Source organism: Callionymus lyra, chromosome 9 (genome assembly GCF_982586985.1).
Source record: "Callionymus lyra chromosome 9, fCalLyr1.hap1.1, whole genome shotgun sequence".
NCBI classification, from domain to species: domain Eukaryota; kingdom Metazoa; phylum Chordata; class Actinopteri; order Syngnathiformes; family Callionymidae; genus Callionymus; species Callionymus lyra.
In genome coordinates, this window is record NC_141826.1 from 19,523,496 (window position 1) to 19,544,741 (window position 21,246).

Here is a 21,246-nt window from a genome sequence, read left to right on the forward strand (position 1 = left end):
ATTCCTTGACGCTGCATCCGGTTTACACATTCAAAGTAAGAGCACCGGGGGATTGTTTTATTGACGTTTATTTACCTTCTTTTCCATCAATAAATTCAATTTACATTTATTTTGTGAAGAAAGAAGACAATATAATATAAATATGTATGACGTCATTTCATTTGGCTTCAAGTTCCCGGAAATCTCGCGATAGTTGATAGAACCTCCGCGACCATGGAGGTATCATTACCGCCCCCCCCCCCCGTCTGCCGCCCCTGTTCCCCTCCTCTGCGCATGCGCGTCGCACAGACACAGGAGACAGGGCGTCCGTCTGCACCCGCCACAGCTCCAGCCGGAACCGAACCGGAGCCGAAAAACAAAAAAAGGAGCCGCTGGATTGAGCCTCGACCTTCAGCCGCCACCGGGAGGTCCCGAGAGCAGACCCCCCCCCTCCCCACCCCCCCGGAGCCCGTCTGTCCGCCACTGAGTCATCGTCCCGGACGTCAGGACATGGAGGTCCAGATGTTGCTGGTCCGCGGGTGATGGCCGACGGCAGAGGGATGTGCACGGATGCGGTCTGTCGTCTCGTGGAAACAGGATCCGAGGAGACATCTCGAGGACGGGAGGACGGCTGGAGCCGCTGAGGTGGGAGACAGACGGAAGTGTGATGGAGTCTTGAGGGGTCCTGACAGGAGGTCTTTGTAGATCCACCTCCAGATGCTTGACATGTTGTGACGCGATGTGTGTGTTTGTCTGTTTGTCTCGTGGTGTGTTATTAACACACACTTTGTTGCTGCGACGTCGATGCTTGTTTTTTTTTCTCGTACAACTCGAGCTCGGTTCGATGTATCATCTGAAGCTGCCCCCAACATTTGAGAGGTTCTGGTGGTATCAGAGTCCGGCCCGTTGTTCCCCTTTTACGGCAGGTTCCTCCAACCTTTTTTTTTTTGCACCGCAGGATTCATGTCGTCATTACATCTTCAGGTTAAAACAGTTTGAGTTTCACTCATTTTCACTAGTTTATAATGTAGATGTATTTTCTTCTGAGTAAACTGAAACGTGTCAAAGGTCAAAGGTTAATGTTACTTCAGGAAAAATACATCCTTTTTTTTTCAAAACAAAACTCTCATGACAATAACAATTAGAAGAACTGACATATGTTCTTGTCTTTGCGGCCCCTCACGGACTGGTACCATGTTACAGGAAGTCACGGGGCTCAGATAGTAGTAGACCTGATGGACCCGGTCCAGTTGGTCCATTTTTAAACCCGTTGTCTGGATGGATACAAATGTGTGCGTCGAGGCACGACCGTTCTAACCTTCTTGTGTTTCCAGTTTGGATGCGACAAGGTCTTGAGAAGGACAAACATGAGCTGGACCTGCATCCCGGTAGTCCTGGTCCTGGTCCTGGTCTGGTCCGGCCTCGGCTCCGGAGCGCGCTCGGACCGCAACATGGTGTCGGAGGAGTTTGTCAGCGCCACGGTGAACGCGACGGTCCTGGACGGCCGGGGCAACACGGTCCACCTCATGAGCAACGACGAGGGGACCTACGGACAGAACTCGCCCAAGGTGGACGCCCGGGGGGTCGTGATCGCACCCGCGCCCCACCACGGAGGTAATAAACCCGTCGGTTGAACTCGCTGTAGTTCTATTTAGCGCCACCAGATGGAGTCATGTGCTATTAGCGAGCCCGAATCCCACAAAATAAATGTCTTGATTAAGTTGTTAGCGCGTTTGTTTCTTTAGCATTAGCTCGATCAGCCCAGTTAGCGAACATGTTCTCACAGAAACCGTCGGCGCTAGAAATATGCTACATTAGCATCAATAGCAGAACTAGCATCCGTAGCGTCATTAGCATCAACAAGAACTCACTTCAACACTGGCTCCCCCTGGTGGTGGAGAGCCTTCATGTTTGACTCAGGATCAGGGTTGGGGGGGGGGGGTGTGGAAGTGTGTTTGCGGCGCTGCCCGGTGTTGGGTTACAGCGCCGTGTTCAAGGACACTGCAGCAGAGGAACAGCGAGTCCACCAGCAGCTGGGGTCCATGACAACGTCTCATCCCCGACCTTGTCTCTCCGTGTGACCCGGTGACGGTTCCCATAGTAACGCAGGTGTGTCTCGTCAGTGGTGGACCGTCAGGGTTGTGACCCCAACACTCGCTTCTACCCCCCTCCTCGCGGGGTCCACTGGGTGGCGCTGATGCAGCGGGGGAACTGCACGTTCAGAGAGAAGATCCTGAAAGCTGCGACCTTCAACGCCACCGCCGTCCTCGTGTACAACAACTCCACCGATAAGACGGTCAAGATGGGTCACGAGGGTATGTGTGTCTTTGTGTATGTGTGTGTGCCTTTGTGTGTGTGTGTGTGTTCTTTATTATTCAATCAAAAAATTAGTTGCTTCAATTAAATATATATTTTCAATATAAAATCAAGAGTTCCTTTAATGAAAAAAAACGTTTTTAATTAAAACAACAACTTAATTTTATTTTTAATCGAAGCAACTTTACATTTTTCATTTAAAACAATTTTTTTTCTTTAAATTGAAGTAACTGTTTTTTTGAAGCCAATTTTTGTCGTTGTTGACATTTTCTAAGGAACCTTTTGTGATTGAATAATTAACACACACATCTCCTTATAATTAAATATCACAACTAAAGATTTCTTCAATAAAAGTACACTTTTTCTTTTATTAAAGCAACTTTTTTATTTAGATTAAAGGAACTTTTTGTGATTGAACATAATTTCTTTAGGTAATTTTTTGTTTACCTTTCCTTTTCTTTATTATTATTTATGATTTATTATTTTTATAATATTTTGTGATTTAATAATCAAGAGCCACATGTCCTATGAATCTTTAATCCAAACCCAACAAAATATTAATTAAATAAAATAAAAAACATTTCCAGTTTTAAAGAAAAGTTTTGATGGATAATTTTTTTGATTGAAGCAACTTTTATATTTTGATTGAAGCAACTTTTATATTTTAATTGAAGCAACTTTTATATTTTGATTGAAGCAACTTTTACATTTTGATTGAAGCAACTTTTATATTTTGATTGAAACAACTTTTATATTTTAATTGAAGCAACTTTTATATTTTAATTGAAGCAACTTTTATATTTTAATTGAAGCAACTTTTATATTTTGATTGAAACAACTTTTACATTTTGATTGAAGCAACTTTTATATTTTGATTGAAGCAACTTTTATATTTTAATTGAAGCAACTTTTATATTTTGATTGAAGCAACTTTTATATTTTGATTGAAGCAACTTTTACATTTTGATTGAAGCAACTTTTATATTTTGATTGATTGAAGCAACTTTTACATTTTGATTGAAACAACTTTTATATTTTAATTGAAGCAACTTTTACATTTTGATTGAAGCAACTTTTATATTTTGATTGAAGCAACTTTTATATTTTGATTGAAGCAACTTTTATATTTTGATTGAAGCAACTTTTATATTTTGATTGAAGCAACTTTTACATTTTGATTGAAGCAACTTTTATATTTTGATTGAAGCAACTTTTATATTTTGATTGAAGCAACTTTTATATTTTGATTGAAGCAACTTTTATATTTTGATTGAAGCAACTTTTACATTTTGATTGAAGAAACTTTTACATTTTGATTGAAGAAACTTTTACATTTTAATTGAAGCAATTTTTATATTTTGATTGAAGCAACTTTTACATTTTGATTGAAGCAACTTTTATATTTTGATTGAAGCAACTTTTATATTTTGATTGAAGCAACTTTTACATTTTGATTGAAGCAACTTTTATATTTTAATTGAAACAACTTTTACATTTTGATTGAAGCAACTTTTATATTTTGATTGAAACAACTTTCTTGTGATTGAAAACACATGTTTTGATTGAAGCAACTTTTGAAATGAAAAGAAACCTGAGGCTCGACTGACGCTGAGATGCTTCTCTCAGGGACGGGGGACGTCGTGGCCGTGATGATCACCGAGGTCTACGGCAAAGAGATCTTGGCTCAGCTGGACAGGAACCTGACGGTGCTGGTCAGCGTGCTGGTGGGTCAGCGCGGGGCCTCCATCAACCGGGGCTCGCTGGTCTTCGTGTCCGTCTCCTTCATCGTCCTCATGATCATCTCGTCCGCCTGGCTCGTCTTCTACTTCATCCAGAAGATCCGCGACAGCAGCGCTCGCGACCGCAGTCAGGTGAAGGTCCACTCACTGGAAGTCAATCTGTCGTCAGAACATTTCAAATGTTAACAATTTGTTTTGGTTATTTAAAAAAAAAAAAAATTCTTTTTCTTTTCTTAATTAATTAACTAAATAACTTTTAAATTAAAAGGTTGAATTTTGATATTCTTTAATAATGGAATTCGAACTTGGAATTGAACAACATTTTTAAATTGAATTTAAAAGAAATGAATAGATTTATTTTTAAATTATTGGAATTTGAATAACAACTCTATTTGTAAAAAATATATTATTATTTAAAATAATATTTTTTAATATTCGATTTTTAAAAGCCAGAATATTCAAAACAAATTCAACCTTCCAATATTTAATTAATATATATTATATTATTATTAAGTTCAAACTTTCAATACAGAAATGATTCAATTCAACAAAACAAATGTAACCTTTTACTTTAAAGAGAACTGGATAGATGGCTGTAATAGATGGATAGATGGATTGATAGATGATGGATAGATGGATAGATAGATGATGGATAGATGGATAGATAGATGATGGATAGATGGATGGATGGATTGATAGATGATGGATAGATGGATGGATAGATGGATAGATGGATAGATGGATAGATGGATAGATGGATAGATGGATAGATGGATAGATAGATGATGGATGGATAGATGGATAGATGGATAGATGGATAGATAGATGATGGATGGATAGATGATGGATGGATGGATGGATGGATGGATGGATGGATGGATGGATTGATAGATGATGGATGGATGGATGGATAGATGGATAGATAGATGATGGATGGATAGATGATGGATGGATGGATGGATGGATGGATGGATTGATAGATGATGGATGGATGGATGGATAGATGGATTGATAGATGATGGATGGATGGATTGATAGATGATGGATAGATAGATGATGGATAGATAGATGATGGATGGATAGATGGATAGATAGATGATGGATGGATAAATGGATAGATAGATGATGGATGGATAGATGGATGGATGGATAGATGATGGATAGATAGATGATGGATAGATAGATGGATAGATGGATAGATGGATAGATGGATAGATAGATTATCCAGTGATCTCCTCTCTGTAACTGTCACCAGTGAATTATTCAAAATAATAATTTAATTATTAAAAACAATAATTTAATACTTAAAAAAACATTTAAAAACAATCGTCTTCTTCTTCTTCTTCCGTGATGAAATGAACTTGATAGCGTCGTCTTGGTGATGCAGCCAAAAAGGCAATCGGGAAGTTGACGACCAGGACGGTGAAGCGAGGAGACAAGGTGAGTTTGAGTGACAGGGTCACGACCTCATGACCTGAGAAAAAACGTGTGTGTGTTTGTGTGTGTGTGTGTGTGTGTGTGTGTGTGTGTGTGTGTGTGTGTGTGTGTGCGTCAGGAGACGGACGTGGACTTCAACCACTGCGCCGTGTGCATCGAGTCCTACCAGCTCAACGACGTCGTTCGGATCCTTCCCTGCAAGTGAGTCGGCGTCGACGATGGCGTCGTCTCTGGACCTGGTTCTGATGTCGCGAGGTCCCGGTTCTGTTTTCGCAGACACGTCTTCCACAAGGTGTGCGTGGACCCCTGGCTGAACGAGCACTGCACCTGTCCCATGTGTAAGCTCAACATCCTGAAGGCTCTGGGCATCATGGTGAGTCACGACTCGCTCTGGAGACACAAAGACTCGTTAGAAAGTGTTTTGAAATCGCAATATTAAGTAGTGAAAATTTCAAATATTGAAACTTTTTTTATTTATTTAAATGTTATTGTTTATTTAAAGCATTGAATTTTTAGTTTTTAAATAATTATGTATATTCAAAGTTTGTATTAGTTTTTATTGAATAATTTGTAAATTGAAACTTGTTTTTTCTTTAAACAATTGATTGACAGTATTCACATTTATTAAAATAAATAAATACAATAATTCAAAATACATTTTTTGGCACTATTATACCAACATTTTTATATTAAATAAAAAATAAAAATAACATGTTTTGGAATTATTGAAATCAGAAAGTAGAATTGGAAAAATAAATTAATAAATAAATATTTTGAAAATATTTGTAGCGTTCATTATGAAATATGTTGGAACCACTTCATTTCTATATTGAATTAAAAATTAAAATAAATAAATAATTCAAAATTATATTAACAAAATTTAACTTTGATAATACAAATAATTGAACTCAATTATTTAAAAAAGAAAATCTAATTTTCGATATAGAAACAATTGATTTATATTGTTATTTTTAATTAAATGGTATATAAACAAAATGAAATTTCAATTAAAAATAAAAATAAATCTCAGTTTAATAAAGTTTAATTCAATATTTTGACCGCACGAATATACTTCCATAGAACCCGTGTTTCTTCCGCTGACTCTGCATTTTGAGCTGGTTCCTGTCCTGAAGTACTTCAGTCGTGTCTCCACAGACGAGTCTTCCCTGCGTGGACACGGTGGTGCTGGACGTGGAGCGTCTGGGCAGCGGTCAGGGGCTGACCGGTGAGCGAGGCCAGCCGGCCGTCAGCCTGGAGCCGCTCAGCCCGACTCTCACCGAGACCGTGAGCCGATCGCCCGCCGACATCACCATCATGACCGGTGAGACCGCAGACTGGCGCCACCTGCTGGCCGGAACCAGCTGACCTGTCCTTCTCTCGGCAGGCGGGAACTTCTTCAGCCGGACCTCCTCGTCGCCCCGCAGTGTCATTGAAGTGGAGCTGCCCGACATCCGGAACACACTGGACCACTCTGAGGACAAGTCCTGAGACGTGTGTGTGTGTGAGTTTGTGTGTGTGTGTGTGTGTGTGTGTGTGAGAGAGAGAGAGAGAGTGTGTGTGTGGACAAGTTATCTTGTTGACTGTGGAGGTTCTAACTGAGTCCTCGGGTTCTGTTGGATGTTCCTCCTGAAGCAGCCTCCAGAACCTCTGGACACCTGGACTGGACTCTTTGCTTGCAGATCAGAACTTTTGAATGTGTTGTTGGATGTTCTGACCCGAACTGGCCGGACACTGGCAGGTTCTGAGAAGTGGACTCAAAGTAAATTATATTAGATGACGGAAGAGAACCGGACGGACCTGAACTCTGACCCGGACTTGTCAACAAGGAGAGGTCGGCTGACGACCCCAGCAGATCACATGACGGAGAGAGTTGAACCGGGTCAGACCGAGGCGTCACCTGACGCCGGGGACTATGGATGGAGCCGACATGGCTTCTTGGAACCGGGTCGGACCAGAACCGCTGCTGTGACGTGTGCGCTGCTCTTATATAATCAATATATTTGTGATCAACAATGTTATCGATGACACGTCCTTGTACCCCCTCATTAAACTGCCTTCTGGTGTACGAGCGAGCGTGCGACCTTGAGACGGGGTCGACTAGGTCACGACCTCTGACCTTGTCTTTGCTGCAACAGCCGTGTTCGACTTATTTTATATGAACACAACATTAAACGGAATAACAGATCAGGATCTAAAGATGCATTTAAGCAGAACAATGTTACATTTTATCCTTCCTTTATTTTAATTTTTTTAACAACATTTTAAGAAAAACAAATTTGTTTTTATACATTTAAATAAATAAAACCAAATTATTAAAAACAAAACACAGTTTAAAAATACAGTATTATATAAGCTTGGTGTTAAAACAATTATACGTTTTATACATAAACATTTATTTGATCAATTCCATTTTATTTTTTCGATTTTTCGCTTCTTCTGAAATGTACGGTAGCCGTGAAATGACAATCGGAAACAAGAAGCGCAACAACAAATGTACCCAAACCTGCCGTAAGAAGAGCCTTCACTGATTGGATGAATTGCACGTCAATCATTTGGAAGGTATTAAAAAAATACATCAAGTACATCAAGACTCTTTACCTTTAATGGTTTTGTATCCCAGGAGAGACGCGCGCCCACTAGCGGAAGCGAACATAAATTGTATAATATCTGACTCGTCAGTTTTTTTAAACAAAGAAAAAAAAGTATAATAACAAATCTTTCTTTTTTTTTATTCGCTTGAATATGCAACTTATTTAACAAGGATATATTATTTAGGATATACGAATGTACTGTATGTTCTTACATTTCATGTGTCGATACTAATAAATGGATCCCAACTTATTTATCAATATTCTATCAATAATATCAACATCCTATTTGTCTTATTCGTCAATCTAAAGCAGTTCTATACTAACCGTTATTTATCTACATTTTAATCATTATCTAGTCGATTTAAACTGTTATCTACTCCAGATATTTTGTTAATATAACAGGAAATCTACTATAAAGCCTTTTTAGAAAAATGTGAGAAAAATCAAAGATGATTCTGTTAAATTAATGTGTCCCAAGCGAAATAATCGAAAATTGGATTTTAAGAGATAAAATGATGTAAATCGTGTGGTTTATAACAACAGACAACAGTGCCGCCCTCTTGGGGTCAGACTAGAACTGATCAAAATAAACACATGTTTCTTAAGGCTAACAATTATATTTATTTGTATTATTAATTACTAGTTCAACTCTAAATATAACTTGTTAAAGTGCTATGTTTTCTAACTTGTTTTGTTTATTTGTTTATTGAGAAATGTTTTTGATAAAAGGTATATAATATACATTTATAATTTAGGACTATTTTATTGTAATGAGATAATTACACTTGATGTTTAACATTGTATTTTGTTGTATATGTTTTTGTTTTCATTTTATATTGCATCTCACAACGGTCACACTATATAATGTGGCTCCTGAGGAAATCAAATCACTCACTTATTTTCTACAAGTTTAGAGATTAAACATCCAGAAGATCAACCTGATCAATGTCAACAATGTTGAAAAGAAAAGCTCACTATATGAAAAATGCCGATATGACATAAGCCATATGTAGGTTTACAAGCTTTAGACTTTGACCGAATGGAACATTGAAAATAGTTTTGGTTAAAATCTAAACTTCGGTATATTACATTGCTAAGTTTTACTTTCTAGGTCTTAATAGAGACTTTATTCCAATTTCTACTGACGTTACTCCTCGTGTTCCACGTCTGTTGGTCTCTGGATGTGACTTCACTTCCATGTATATTCCAAACAAAATCATTAGAAGTTGGACTCGCTACACAAGACTTGGGCAAAGTGCAGCCATAATAGGCAATTTGTTTAAAAGTAGATTATTTATTGACCCTTAAAAGATGTAAGTGAATATAAATATCGGTTGTTTTGTTTTTTAAAAGATAATTTTGTATATGATCAAAATAATGAATACAAGTAGTATAGAATACAGTAAAATGTAAGTTTTTGGCATATTTAGCTTAATTTTACTACTTTATTTTATACATTGTGCATGACAGCCCCTCACAACAGCCACTGTATTAAATGTAAAAATGTAAATGCTGAAACCTGAAACCTTTTTATGCTAAAAGATATTATTTATGGATTTGTTTCAGAGATCAAAGATGATTTCCTAGTTGATAACATCCTCATCCTCGGTATTCCTTTTATTCACGTGCAAATATAACGTGATCAATCCTCGAGTTTATTTCATATTCCAAGGCGCTTAAAATATGAAAAAATAGCAATAAATATATAAATAAATATACTATGTTTTTAGTTATTTCGTTTTATAAATGTATTTGTTGTCACGAAGGTCAATTGTCAGTATTCATGTCTGAATAAAAAAAAAAGAGTTAGAAATTCAAGTTCAACGAATCAAAGGCGAGCATCGAGTTGACGTCGGGGGAACGTGGTCTGTGACGTCACTCCCGGAAGTGATGCGATGGTCACCAGACTCGAGCGAAAACAACAACAATAACTTCGGCCGAACCAGGACCCCCCCCAGCGAAGGCCTCGGACGAACGTCGGACCCCGGACCCAGTTGTAGGGCGGCCCAGATGTGGATCCACCCGGAGGAGGTTCTGCTGGCCGGGGCGCTGTGGGTGTCGGAGCGAGCGAACCCCTTCTTCGTCCTGCAGAGGAGGCGCGGACATGGCCGCGGCGGGGGGCTGTCTGGTCAGTGGTCCGGTCCGCTCGGTCCTCCTCACGAATGTCTCATGGAGTGGTGTCTCTTGCAGGGCTCCTTGTGGGGACCATGGATGTGGTGCTGGACTCCAGCGCCAGAGTGGCCCCGTACAGGATCCTCCTGCAGACCTGCGACTCTCAGATCTACTGGAACATCGCGTGTGGTCAGTAGATCTGTCTCTAGGTCTGGACCCTGGACCAAAACATCTACCGTGTCGCCTCACAGGCTCGTCCAGGAAGGAGATCACCGGCCACTGGGACTGGCTGGAGACCAACCTGCTCCAGACCATCTCCATCTTCGAGAGCGACGACGACGTCACCACCTTCGTGAGAGGAAAGATCTGTGTAGGTCGTTTGGCTTTTACTTCAACCGTCCACTTCCTGTGTCTTCTGACGTCATTTCCTGCAGGGCATCATCGCCGAGGAGAGCCGGCTGAAGACCGGGCCGGAGCACGGGGACGAGGATTGTGGGAAGTTCAAGGAGGCGGAGCTGAAGATGAGGAAGTTGTTTCAGATGCCGGAGGAGGAGAAGCTGGTCAACTACTACTCCTGCAGCTACTGGAAGGGTCGCGTCCCCCGGCAGGGCTGGATCTACCTGTCCATCAACCACCTGTGCTTCTACTCCCTCTTGCTGGGCAAGGAAGGTACGTCGGCGTCTTCTTGGTCCGTGTCTTCTGCGTCCTGACGGCGTCTTCCTTCTCCTCGTCTTCTGCGTCCTGACGGCGTCTTCCTTCTCCTCGTCTTCTGCGTCCTGATGGCGTCTTCCTTCTCCGCATCTTCTGCGTCCTGACGGCGTCTTCCTTCTCCGCGTCTTCTGCGTCCTGACGGCGTCTTCTGCGTCCTGACGGCGTCTTCCTTCTCCCCGTCTTCTGCGTCCTGATGGCGTCTTCCTTCTCCTCGTCTTCTGCGTCCTGATGGCGTCTTCCTTCTCCGCATCTTCTGCGTCCTGACGGCGTCTTCCTTCTCCTCGTCTTCTGCGTCCTGACGGCGTCTTCCTTCTCCTCGTCTTCTGCGTCCTGATGGCGTCTTCCTTCTCCGCATCTTCTGCGTCCTGACGGCGTCTTCCTTCTCCGCGTCTTCTGCGTCCTGACGGCGTCTTCCTTCTCCTCGTCTTCTGCGTCCTGATGGCGTCTTCCTTCTCCTCGTCTTCTGCGTCCTGATGGCGTCTTCCTTCTCCGCATCTTCTGCGTCCTGGCGGCGTCTTCCTTCTCCGCGTCTTCTGCGTCCTGACGGCGTCTTCCTTCTCCGCATCTTCTGCGTCCTGATGGCGTCTTCCTTCTCCGCATCTTCTGCGTCCTGACGGCGCCTTCCTTCTCCGCGTCTTCTGCGTCCTGACGGCGTCTTTCTTCTCCACGTCTTCCTTCTCCGCGTCTTCTGCGTCCTGACGGCGTCTTTCTTCTCCTCGTCTCCCCCGTCCTGACGGCGTCTCCCCCCCTCCCTGCAGTTAAGCTGGTGGTCCAGTGGACGGACGTGACGCAGCTGGAGAAGAACGCCACGCTGGTGTTCCCGGAGAGCGTGCGGGTCAGCACGCGGACCACCGACTTCTTCTTCTCCATGTTCCTCAACATCGGCGACACCTTCAAGCTGATGGAGCAGCTCGCCAACATCGCCATGCGGCAGCTGCTGGACAACGAGATGTTCGCCGCCGACCACCTGCTGCCCTCCAAGACGCTCAGGAACGTGTCGTCTCTGAAAAGGTTTGGCGCCGCCGTCGCCGAGTATGGAAGTATATCAGTGCCATCGGAATATGAACTTAACATTTCAGATGTTTTGATTTGGAATATTCAATTAAATTCAATCATTTGTAAGTAAGTAAGTAATTTTTATTTATATAGCGCTTTTCCAGACCAGGGTCACAAAGCGCTTAAACAATCAAAACAATATTCAATAAAGTATATATTTTAAAAATCAAGATAAAACTGATAACACAACAGGAGTTCCAGAAAATCAAGGAAAAGCCTGAACAAATAGAAACGTCTTAAGATGTTTCTTAAAGGAGTCAGTAGATCCATCAAGCGCAAAGAGAGGAAGATCGTTCCAAAGCTTAGGAGCAACAGCCTGAAAATGTATATGTAAAGGTTAAATTTGTATTTAATTTTTTTAATTATAACAAGAAAATAGAATATTTTCAGAACGTTTGCATTATTTTTACACATAGAGTTTTATATTCTAGTAGCAATAGTTCAAAAATACATTCTTAATTTCAATATTTCTTAATTATTAGACCTTTAAATTCAATATAAATATGTTTCTATGATAATACAATCTTACCAGACTAATCCAATCGAGCTCTGAGCCTCTCAATCTATCTTATAAATTCACTCAAAGCTGTTCTGTGTGGCTTTGAATCCGACATTAAGAATTGAAGCACCAGCGCTTCTGCGTCGTCACGTCAACGACGTATGTTTGGCTGATAATTGGATCAAGTAGATCTGTTCTCCTTTGTTCAAGTTATTTATTTATTTTTGTATTGTCTGGTGGCGCTATTAAACCAACCTTTTTATATTGAATTCAAAAGGCTATTAATTCAAAAGTATTGAATTTAGCTAATTTATTTTAGAATTATTTGAACTAGGATATCAAACTAAAATTGTTGTTTTTTTAAATTCCATTATTCAATGAGAAAAATTAGACCCTTAAATATAGGACTAATTGAATTAGTTCCCTAAAGTTTTATTTGAAATGTTAAATTCAACAATTCAATATTGTTATGGCACTAATATACTTCAATATCGTTTCACCACCTTTTTTTTCTGAGCAGAGATTTGGACGCCCGGGCAAAGAACGAGCGGTACCGGACGATGTTCCGTCTGACCCAGGAAGAGCGCCTGGACGGTCACACCGACTGCACGCTGTGGACGCCCTTCGCCAAGATGCACGTGGTCGGCCAGCTGTTCATCTCCACCAACTACATCTGCTTCAGCAGCCGCGAGGAGGACCTGTGTCGGCTCATCATCCCGCTCCGAGAGGTACCGCCCCCCTCCCCACATCCTAGTGTGCCGGCCCCTCGCTCATGTGACCTCTGACCCCCAGGTGTCTGTGGTGGAGAAGGCGGAGAGTAGCAGCGTCCTTCCCTGTCCCGTGTCCATCAGCACCAAGAGCAAGATGAACTTCCTGTTCGCCAACCTCAAAGATCGGGACTTCCTGGTCCAGCGTATTTCAGACTTTTTGCAGCGGACCCCGGAGGGACCCCCACCCCAGGTTTGTTTAACATTATGATCAATCTACAGACCCGGGTCTGCGCAGAACTTTGGTCCAGTTTCCATCTTGTACTGTCAAGTCTAGGGGTGTGTATTGGCAAGAATCTGGCGATACGATGCATATCAGGATACAGAGGCAACGATACTAAACACTGCCAAGTATTGCAATACTGTAAGAACAAGAATATATTTGTAGTATGTTCTGAATAGTTTTTTCAGAATTTACAGACCACACAACTCTCGACTGCTTTCATTTGTTTTCAAACCAAAATATGTCCAAACATCAGTTTGAGTCGACTGTATCCTCTTGTCCTCAGTCATCGCCGGGATGTCACAGGATTTCATTGTTCCTTTAAGTGCAGAAGGCGTTTAATTGCAACACACAAATGAACAGAAGCTTTAAATATTTAAAAAAATAAATCTAATTATTTAATTTTAACTACAAAACATAAAAAAATATATGGTTTGATATGCAAATAGTTTTTCATAGATAAAATCTATATATAAGTGTAGTCCTTATGAAGTACAAACACTCTTCTTTGACCTCAGGTGACCCCCACTCTAGCCTGTGGCGCACCGTCGTCCTACAGGGGGCGCCACTTCCACCCGGACCTGCCCACTGCTACCCAGAGCCTCCTGCAGCTGTTCCACCGGGACACGCCCGAGGACCTGCGGCCCAGAGCGGTGAGTGTAGCCGAGCTCCTGACCGGATCACCCCTGACCTGTCGTGTGCTGCAGATGAAGGAGAGGATGAAGGAGGAGGCCTGGAACATCCACTTCTCCGAGTTCGGTCGAGGGGTCTGCATGTACCGGACCTGCAGGACCAGGGACCTGGTGCTGACCGGGATCCCCGAAAGTCTGCGAGGAGAGCTGTGGATGCTGTTCTCTGGTACTCACTCATTTTCACTCCCCTGGTTCTCACTCAACCACACACTCCTGGTCCACAGGCGCCCAGAACGAGATGGTGAGTCAGGCTGGTTACTATGGCGACCTGCTGGAGCAGGCGATGGGCCAGTGCTCGCTGGCCACGGAGGAGATCGAGCGCGACCTTCACCGCTCCATGCCGGAACACAGGGCGTTCCAGAACGAGACGGGAATCGCGGCCCTGCGACGCGTCCTCACGGCCTACGCCCACCGGAACCCCAATATCGGATACTGCCAGGTGACGCCGGCGCGGACAGGGAGTCGCCAGAGTCTTGGTTGACCCCCCTCTGTGTCTCCCCCTACAGGCCATGAACATCGTGACGTCGGTTCTCCTGCTGTACTGCACGGAGGAACAGGCCTTCTGGCTGCTGGTGTGTCTGTGTGAGCGCATGCTGCCGGACTACTACAACACCCGCGTCGTCGGTCAGTGGCTCGCTATACTGTGGAAGTGCCAACAGAAAATTAAATTGTTGAATTTACAATTTGAAAGGATTTTGGAATGTTTTTGTTTTTAAAAATTCGAATTATATATTTTTTCACTTATATTTTTGGACTTTTCTTGATTATTTTTATTTTTATAATTTAATTATAAAAATGTTATCATTTTTAAAATGAATCAAAAAGATTTTAAACATAGAGTTTAATATTTTTATACTAATAATTCAAAAATTACGTTACAATTTGGAATTTTCTTGATTATTTTTATTTTTATAATTTAATTATAAAAATTGAATATTTTGAAAATGAATTAAAAAGATTTTACACATAGAGTTTAATATTCTTATACTAATAATTAAAAAATAAAATGTCTAAATTCAATATTTTAATCGCTTGTAGCCTTTTTAATTAAATTAAAAAATGTTAAAATAGTGCCATCTTAGTAACTTTTCAATTTAAACCAAGCTGTAAAACTTGGAGTTTGTGGAATTTGCCACGAAGAATTGTCGCCGCATTGATTCTACGTCGTAACGCTAATGACTTTGGTCGCATGATTGGCTGAAATTCCATTGATTTGTTGTTAAAATGTTGGTTTGTTCTGGTGGCACAATTATACCAACAATTTTATATTGAATTTAAAGGGACATGAATAAAACAAATATTGAATTTAGATTTTATTATTAAATCATTTGAACAAGAATGTTAAATTTGTAAGTGATAAAAAATTATGAATTTAGAGAAAAATGTAATTAATTAATTATTAAAAAAAAAAAACAAATTAATTCAACCTTCCAATATAAAAATAATTAAACTATTAAAAATGGATTAAACGCTTAAAAACGGTTCACTAACAAAAACTTCAAAATTAAAATGAAACCATTCAATATTCTGATGACACTTTCATACCCTACAGCGGTGCATTCTTCTGACACTCTTCTCTCTGTAGGGGCTCTGGTGGACCAGGGCGTGTTCGAGGATCTGACCCTGGCCTTCCTCCCGTTGCTGTCCGAGCACATGCAGGATCTGGGCGTGATCTCCACCATCAGCCTCTCCTGGTTCCTCACCCTCTTCCTGTCTGTGATGCCTTTCGACAGCGCAGTCGTGCTGGTCGACTGTTTCTTCTACGAGGGCATCAAGGCCATCTTTCAGGTGCGGCGCCCCCCCTCCCCCGACCGCCCGCCCCCCTGCCCGCCCGCCGCGAGCCAGTCGTGCTCTGACCACATGCTTCCTGTAGGTGGCGCTGGCGGTCCTGCACGACAACATGGACGCCCTGCTGGCGTGCAGCGACGAGGGAGAAGCCATGACTATCCTGGGCCGGTACCTGGACAACGTGGTGAACCACCAGACCGTGGCCGAGCCCATCCCCCACCTGCACGCGCTGCTGACCAGCGGCGACGAGCCGCCGCCGCAGATTGACGTCTTTGACCTGATAAAGTCTTCGTACGAGGTCATTGAGTGAACGTAGACGGTCGGACAGGAAATGGACATGGGTTGTGTATTGCGAACAATCTGCTGATAAGATGCGTATCATGATACAGGGGCAACACTATGATATATAGTGATACTGTAGTAACAAGTATATATGTGTAGTATTGTCGAGTACTTCACTCTGGTGTTGCAGAATTTACAGACCACATGACTCTTGATGAAGTCGTAATTACATTTGTTTTGAGACCAAAATATGTCCAAAACATCAGCTTTAAAAGCTGCTGGAGTCGACTGTATCCTCTCGTCCTCAGTCCTCATCGGATTGTACTGCTGTCATCTAGTGGCCTTATGTCTAATTTCAAAACCAAAATGAATAAATGCAGTAGATATTTTTTAATGTTAAATATAATTTAAATCAAATTATTTTATTTAACACACACTTAAATTAAATATAAACCATAAAAACAATTATAATTGATAATGGAAAAAGCCAAAAAATGAATTGTTTCGGTGCAAGTTTTGAATATCTATACAGTATCGATAAAAATATATATTTTTAATATTCAGACCACATGACTCTTGACGAAGTCGTAACTGATTTCATTTGTTTTGAAACCAAAATATGTCCAAACATCAGCTTTAAAAGCTGCTGGAGTCACTGTATCCTCTCGTTCTCAGCCATCACCGGAATCTCGCGGTATTTAAGCGTATCGTTATTTTCTCACGCCCCCTACTGTTCTCTTGCGTCAGCAGAAGTTCGGCTCGCTTCGCTCCGACGTCATCGAGCAGATGAGGTTCAAGCAGAGGTTAAAGGTCATTCAGTCGCTGGAGGACACGGCCAAAAGGAGTGTGGTGGGTGGAGCTCGGGTCGGACGACGAGTCAAAAGAGTTTCTGACAGGTGTGTGTGTGTCTCCAGGTGAGGGCGATGATGAGCGAGTCGGCGTTCGACATCGAGGAGCTGGAGGAGCTCTACTGCCTTTTCAAGGTGAGGTCAGGTCACAGAGGTCACCGGTAAGGTCACCAGGTGCTCCTAAGATTGGGGACATATGTGTGACGTTCCTCTGAGAGCTCCCGCTGACCCAACTTGTCACTTGGGTTCTGGTTCCAGTCCAAACACATGACCAGCTGTTACTGGGGCTCCAGCAGCTCCGCGGCTCAGCGCCACGACCCGAGCCTGCCCTACTTGGAACAGTACCGCATCGACTCGGTCCAGTTCGGCCAGCTGTTTGCGGCCCTGGCTCCGTGGGTCTGCGGGGACCAGACTCTGACTCTGTCGGCCCGGCTGTTTCGGATCCTGGACCAGAACGGCGACGGACTGGTGAACTTCAAGGAATTCATCACTGGGCTGAGTAAGTGTGTGTGTTTGTGGGTGTGTGTGTGTGTGTGTCACGTTCTCTCACAAACCTTGAGCGTCTACAGGTGGAATGTATCACGGAGACATGACTGAGAAACTTAAACTGCTGTACAAACTCCACCTGCCTCCAGGTATTGTGTGTGTTTGTCTCTCTGTGTGTATGTCAGTGGTGGATATTGGCAAGAATCTTGCCATCTAGCGGCCGCAAGTTTAATTGCAACACAATATGAACAGTGTAAATATTTCCCTGTTTATTGTAAACATAGAAAATCGAATTGTTTTATTTACATACACCCTTTATTGAAATACAAACCATAAAAAAAAATGTTTATAAGATCATAGCAATAATAAATGCGTGTGTGGTGGAGTGTCTGACCGATGAGTGTGTTGCAGCGTTGTGTCCTGAGGAGGCTGAGTCAGCTCTGGAGGCCACAAACTTCTTCACAGATGACACTAAGGAAGGTAAGATGGACAAAATAAACTCTGACCTTCTATCACTGAAACACTCTTTTTTCTAGATTCTTCCTCGAAGGACACTGTTCTGCAAGAGGAAGTGACATCAGGTTTGTAGTCGGTGCTGATGATGATGATGCTGATGCTGATGATGATGATGATGACGATGATGATGGAGGATGCTGATGCTGATGCGAATGATGATGATGATGATGCGAATGATGATGATGATGATGATGATGATGCTGATGATGATGCGAATGATGATGATGATGATGATGCTGATGCTGATGATGATGCGAATGATGATGATGATGATGCTGATGATGATGATGATGCTGATGCTGATGATGATGCGAATGATGATGATGATGATGATGATGATGATGCTGATGCCGATGATGATGATGATGGAGGATGATGATGCTGATGATGATGCTGATGCTGATGCGAATGATGATGATGATGATGATGATGATGATGCTGATGATGATGATGATGATGCTGATGATGATGCTGATGCTGATGATGCGGATGATGGATGCTGCTGATGATGCTGATGATGCTGATAATGATGATGATGCTGATGACATGTTTAGGTGAAGAAGAGAAGCTTGTAGGCGCAGACGGTGAGGACCAAAAAGGTAAATATAAAACTCCTTCTTCCTATTTTCTATGTGATCTTTATGGAAGTAGATCAGTGACATCGGAATATTGAATAGTTTAATTTAACACTCCAAACTAGTTTTTCTTTTATTTTTAGCATTACTAATTTTTATATTGAAAGATTGAATTTCTAATAATTGAATTTAAAAAATCAGAAATTTTACCAAAATAATGTTTTTTTTTACACATATAGTTTGATATTCGGATTCTAATAATTAAAAAAGTAATTTTCTAAATTCAATATATTTTTTAATTTATTTAACTTATAAATTAAATTAAATACAAACCTGTTATAAACCTGGTATAATAGTGTCACCAGACCAGTACTGAACTACTTGTTTGAACTTTCAGCCAATCATGGTTTCACAATAATAATATATGTAATAATATATATATATATATAAACATGTATATTTAATTTAAAAGGCTACTTAAAAAAAGTATGTAGACAATATTCACATTTCTTCCTCTTTTAAAAAAAAAATACACATTTCATTATAGAAGTTATTGTATTAAATCTAAAAAAAAACAAAAACATTTAAATAACACAATTAAAACATTTAAAAAGTTTAATTCAATATTCTGAGGACACTGATACCATTCCATCAGTCTGACCTGAGTGTTACTGCAGGTGAGAGAGTTCAAGACTACAAGTTCTACCTGAGAGTCTGGGCCCAGGAGAGGGAGCCCAAGAGGGAGACCATTAAAGACCTGCCCAGGATGAACCAGGTGAGCGGCAAAGCCCGGAACTCTCAACCCGTTCCAGAACCTTGATTGACGTGTGTGTGTTTTCCGTGTGTGTAGGAGCAGTTCATTGAGTTGTGTAAGAGTCTGTACAACATGTTCAGTGTGGAGGGTCACGAGCAGGAGCTCTACCATTCCATCGCCACGGTGGCCAGTCTCCTGCTGCGCATCGGGGAGGTCGGCAAAAGGTTCAACAACAAGACTGACGGGGGCCAGGCTCCGCCCCCTTCCCGGGAGGCCGACGCCCAGCTGTGCCGGGACCTGGCCGAGGCTCAGCTGGAGCCCACGGACGAGGAGACCGGAGACGAGTCGCCGGCTTCTTCGTACTCGCTGCTGAGCTCTGGATCCCTGCGTGGCGACGACGCCACCGACGACCCGGCGCCGGTCACCGTCGATGACTCCCGGCGAGGCAGCGTGCCGGACTCCAACTGGTCCATCTCATTCGAGCAGGTTCTTGCCTCCATGCTGACCGAGTCGCCGCTGGTGGACTATTTCGAGAGGAAAGGGGACATCGGGTCCAAGATGGCCGCCTGTCAAGCCCGGCCTGGAGCCGAGCGTCAGACCAGCTATGACCATGAATCACTCCATCTTGCTGAGTGAACTTTGACCTCCAGCAAGAGCACAAAGACCATGTGACCCATGATTCTGGGCCATACTTTTAAATCAATGAACTAACAGACTAACCATGTTCGAATTTTAACTGTGGACTTCCTGTCCGTCATGATTCCGTCGACTGAACCAATCGTGTTGTGAGCTCACACTTCTGTTTGCACAATAAAAAGATAACGTGTCACGGTGTGTTTTTCAATAACAAGAAGTGAAAGTCTGAAAAAGGGTAGTTCTGGTCTGGAAGTGGGCTGGTCTTTGTCCTTGACTAAGCTAACCCTGAACCACCGTGTCCTCTCTGACTGCAGTGGACATGGTGGAGGAGGCAAATGGACTAAACAACTTTTTCAACAGGTTTGAGCAGGTCACCTCACCCTCACTGCTGCCCCCTTCAGGACCTGCCCCACCTTCTTGTGCCCCCCCCGCCCCCAGCTCCACACAACCACTTCCCAACTTCACCTCACTTCAGGTACAGGATGTACTTTGGAGGATTCGTCCAGGGAAGGCTGCTGGTCCTGATAAGGTGTCTGCTCGACTGCTAAAGACCTGCGCTGCTGAACTAGCTGAGCCACTCCAGCATGTCTTCAACCTCGTTCTACGGCTGGGGAAAGTACCAACTCTGTGGAAGACTTTCTGTATTGTTCCAGTTCCGAAAAAGATCCGACCGAGCGTGCTGAACTATTACAGACCGGTGGCACTGACTTCGCACCTGATGAAGACACTGGAGCGGCTGGTCCTCAAACATCTCAGGCCTCAAGTCCAGCACACGCAAGACCCCCTGCAGTTTGCCTACCGGCCAGCAGTTGGTGTGGAAGATGCCATCCTTCACCTCCTGCATCGGACCTACTCCCACCTGGATAAAGGAAGCGGTTCAGTGAGGATCCTGTTCCTGGACTTTTCTAGTGCCTTCAACACTATCCAGCCCACTCTGCTGCAGGAAAAATTGACACAGATGCACGTGGACCCTGGTCTGGTCTCCTGGATTACGGATTATCTTACTGATCGACCACAGTATGTCAGGCTGAAGGACATCACGTCTGACACTGTGGTGTGTAGTACAGGAGCACCTCAGGGGACAGTACTGGCCCCTCTCCTCTTCACCATCTACACTTCAGATCTGCTACAACTCCGAGCCGAGTCTCGTCCAGAAGTATGCTGACGACACTGCCATTGAGGTCCAGGACAAAGCCACGTCCAGTGTCCATCAGAGGCGACGAGGTGGAGATAGTTGAC

The 21,246-nt window shown here is 42.7% G+C and overlaps 2 protein-coding genes across 2 annotated transcripts; both read left to right on the top strand.

Moving 5' to 3' along the window:
- Nucleotides 1–289: 289 nt before the first annotated feature.
- rnf130 (ring finger protein 130) lies at nucleotides 290–7,536 on the top strand. Its single transcript, XM_087799384.1, has 9 exons — nucleotides 290–624; nucleotides 1,314–1,593; nucleotides 2,103–2,294; nucleotides 3,922–4,166; nucleotides 5,403–5,474; nucleotides 5,590–5,672; nucleotides 5,748–5,844; nucleotides 6,627–6,792; nucleotides 6,856–7,536. Exons 1-9 carry the CDS (start codon nucleotides 550–552, stop codon nucleotides 6,957–6,959), a joined length of 1,314 nt encoding a protein of 437 aa, XP_087655510.1. The 5' UTR covers nucleotides 290–549; the 3' UTR covers nucleotides 6,960–7,536.
- Nucleotides 7,537–9,951: 2,415 nt separating this feature from the next.
- On the top strand, nucleotides 9,952–20,200 carry tbc1d9b (TBC1 domain family member 9b). Its single transcript, XM_087799385.1, has 22 exons — nucleotides 9,952–10,190; nucleotides 10,253–10,363; nucleotides 10,426–10,544; nucleotides 10,609–10,843; nucleotides 11,644–11,896; nucleotides 12,961–13,168; nucleotides 13,233–13,400; nucleotides 13,949–14,083; nucleotides 14,138–14,288; nucleotides 14,347–14,561; nucleotides 14,629–14,746; nucleotides 15,708–15,910; nucleotides 15,996–16,208; nucleotides 16,943–17,041; nucleotides 17,107–17,175; nucleotides 17,299–17,539; nucleotides 17,610–17,675; nucleotides 17,938–18,006; nucleotides 18,063–18,107; nucleotides 18,597–18,641; nucleotides 19,295–19,392; nucleotides 19,468–20,200. Exons 1-22 carry the CDS (start codon nucleotides 9,953–9,955, stop codon nucleotides 20,005–20,007), a joined length of 3,639 nt encoding a protein of 1,212 aa, XP_087655511.1. The 5' UTR covers nucleotide 9,952; the 3' UTR covers nucleotides 20,008–20,200.
- Nucleotides 20,201–21,246: the final 1,046 nt, after the last annotated feature.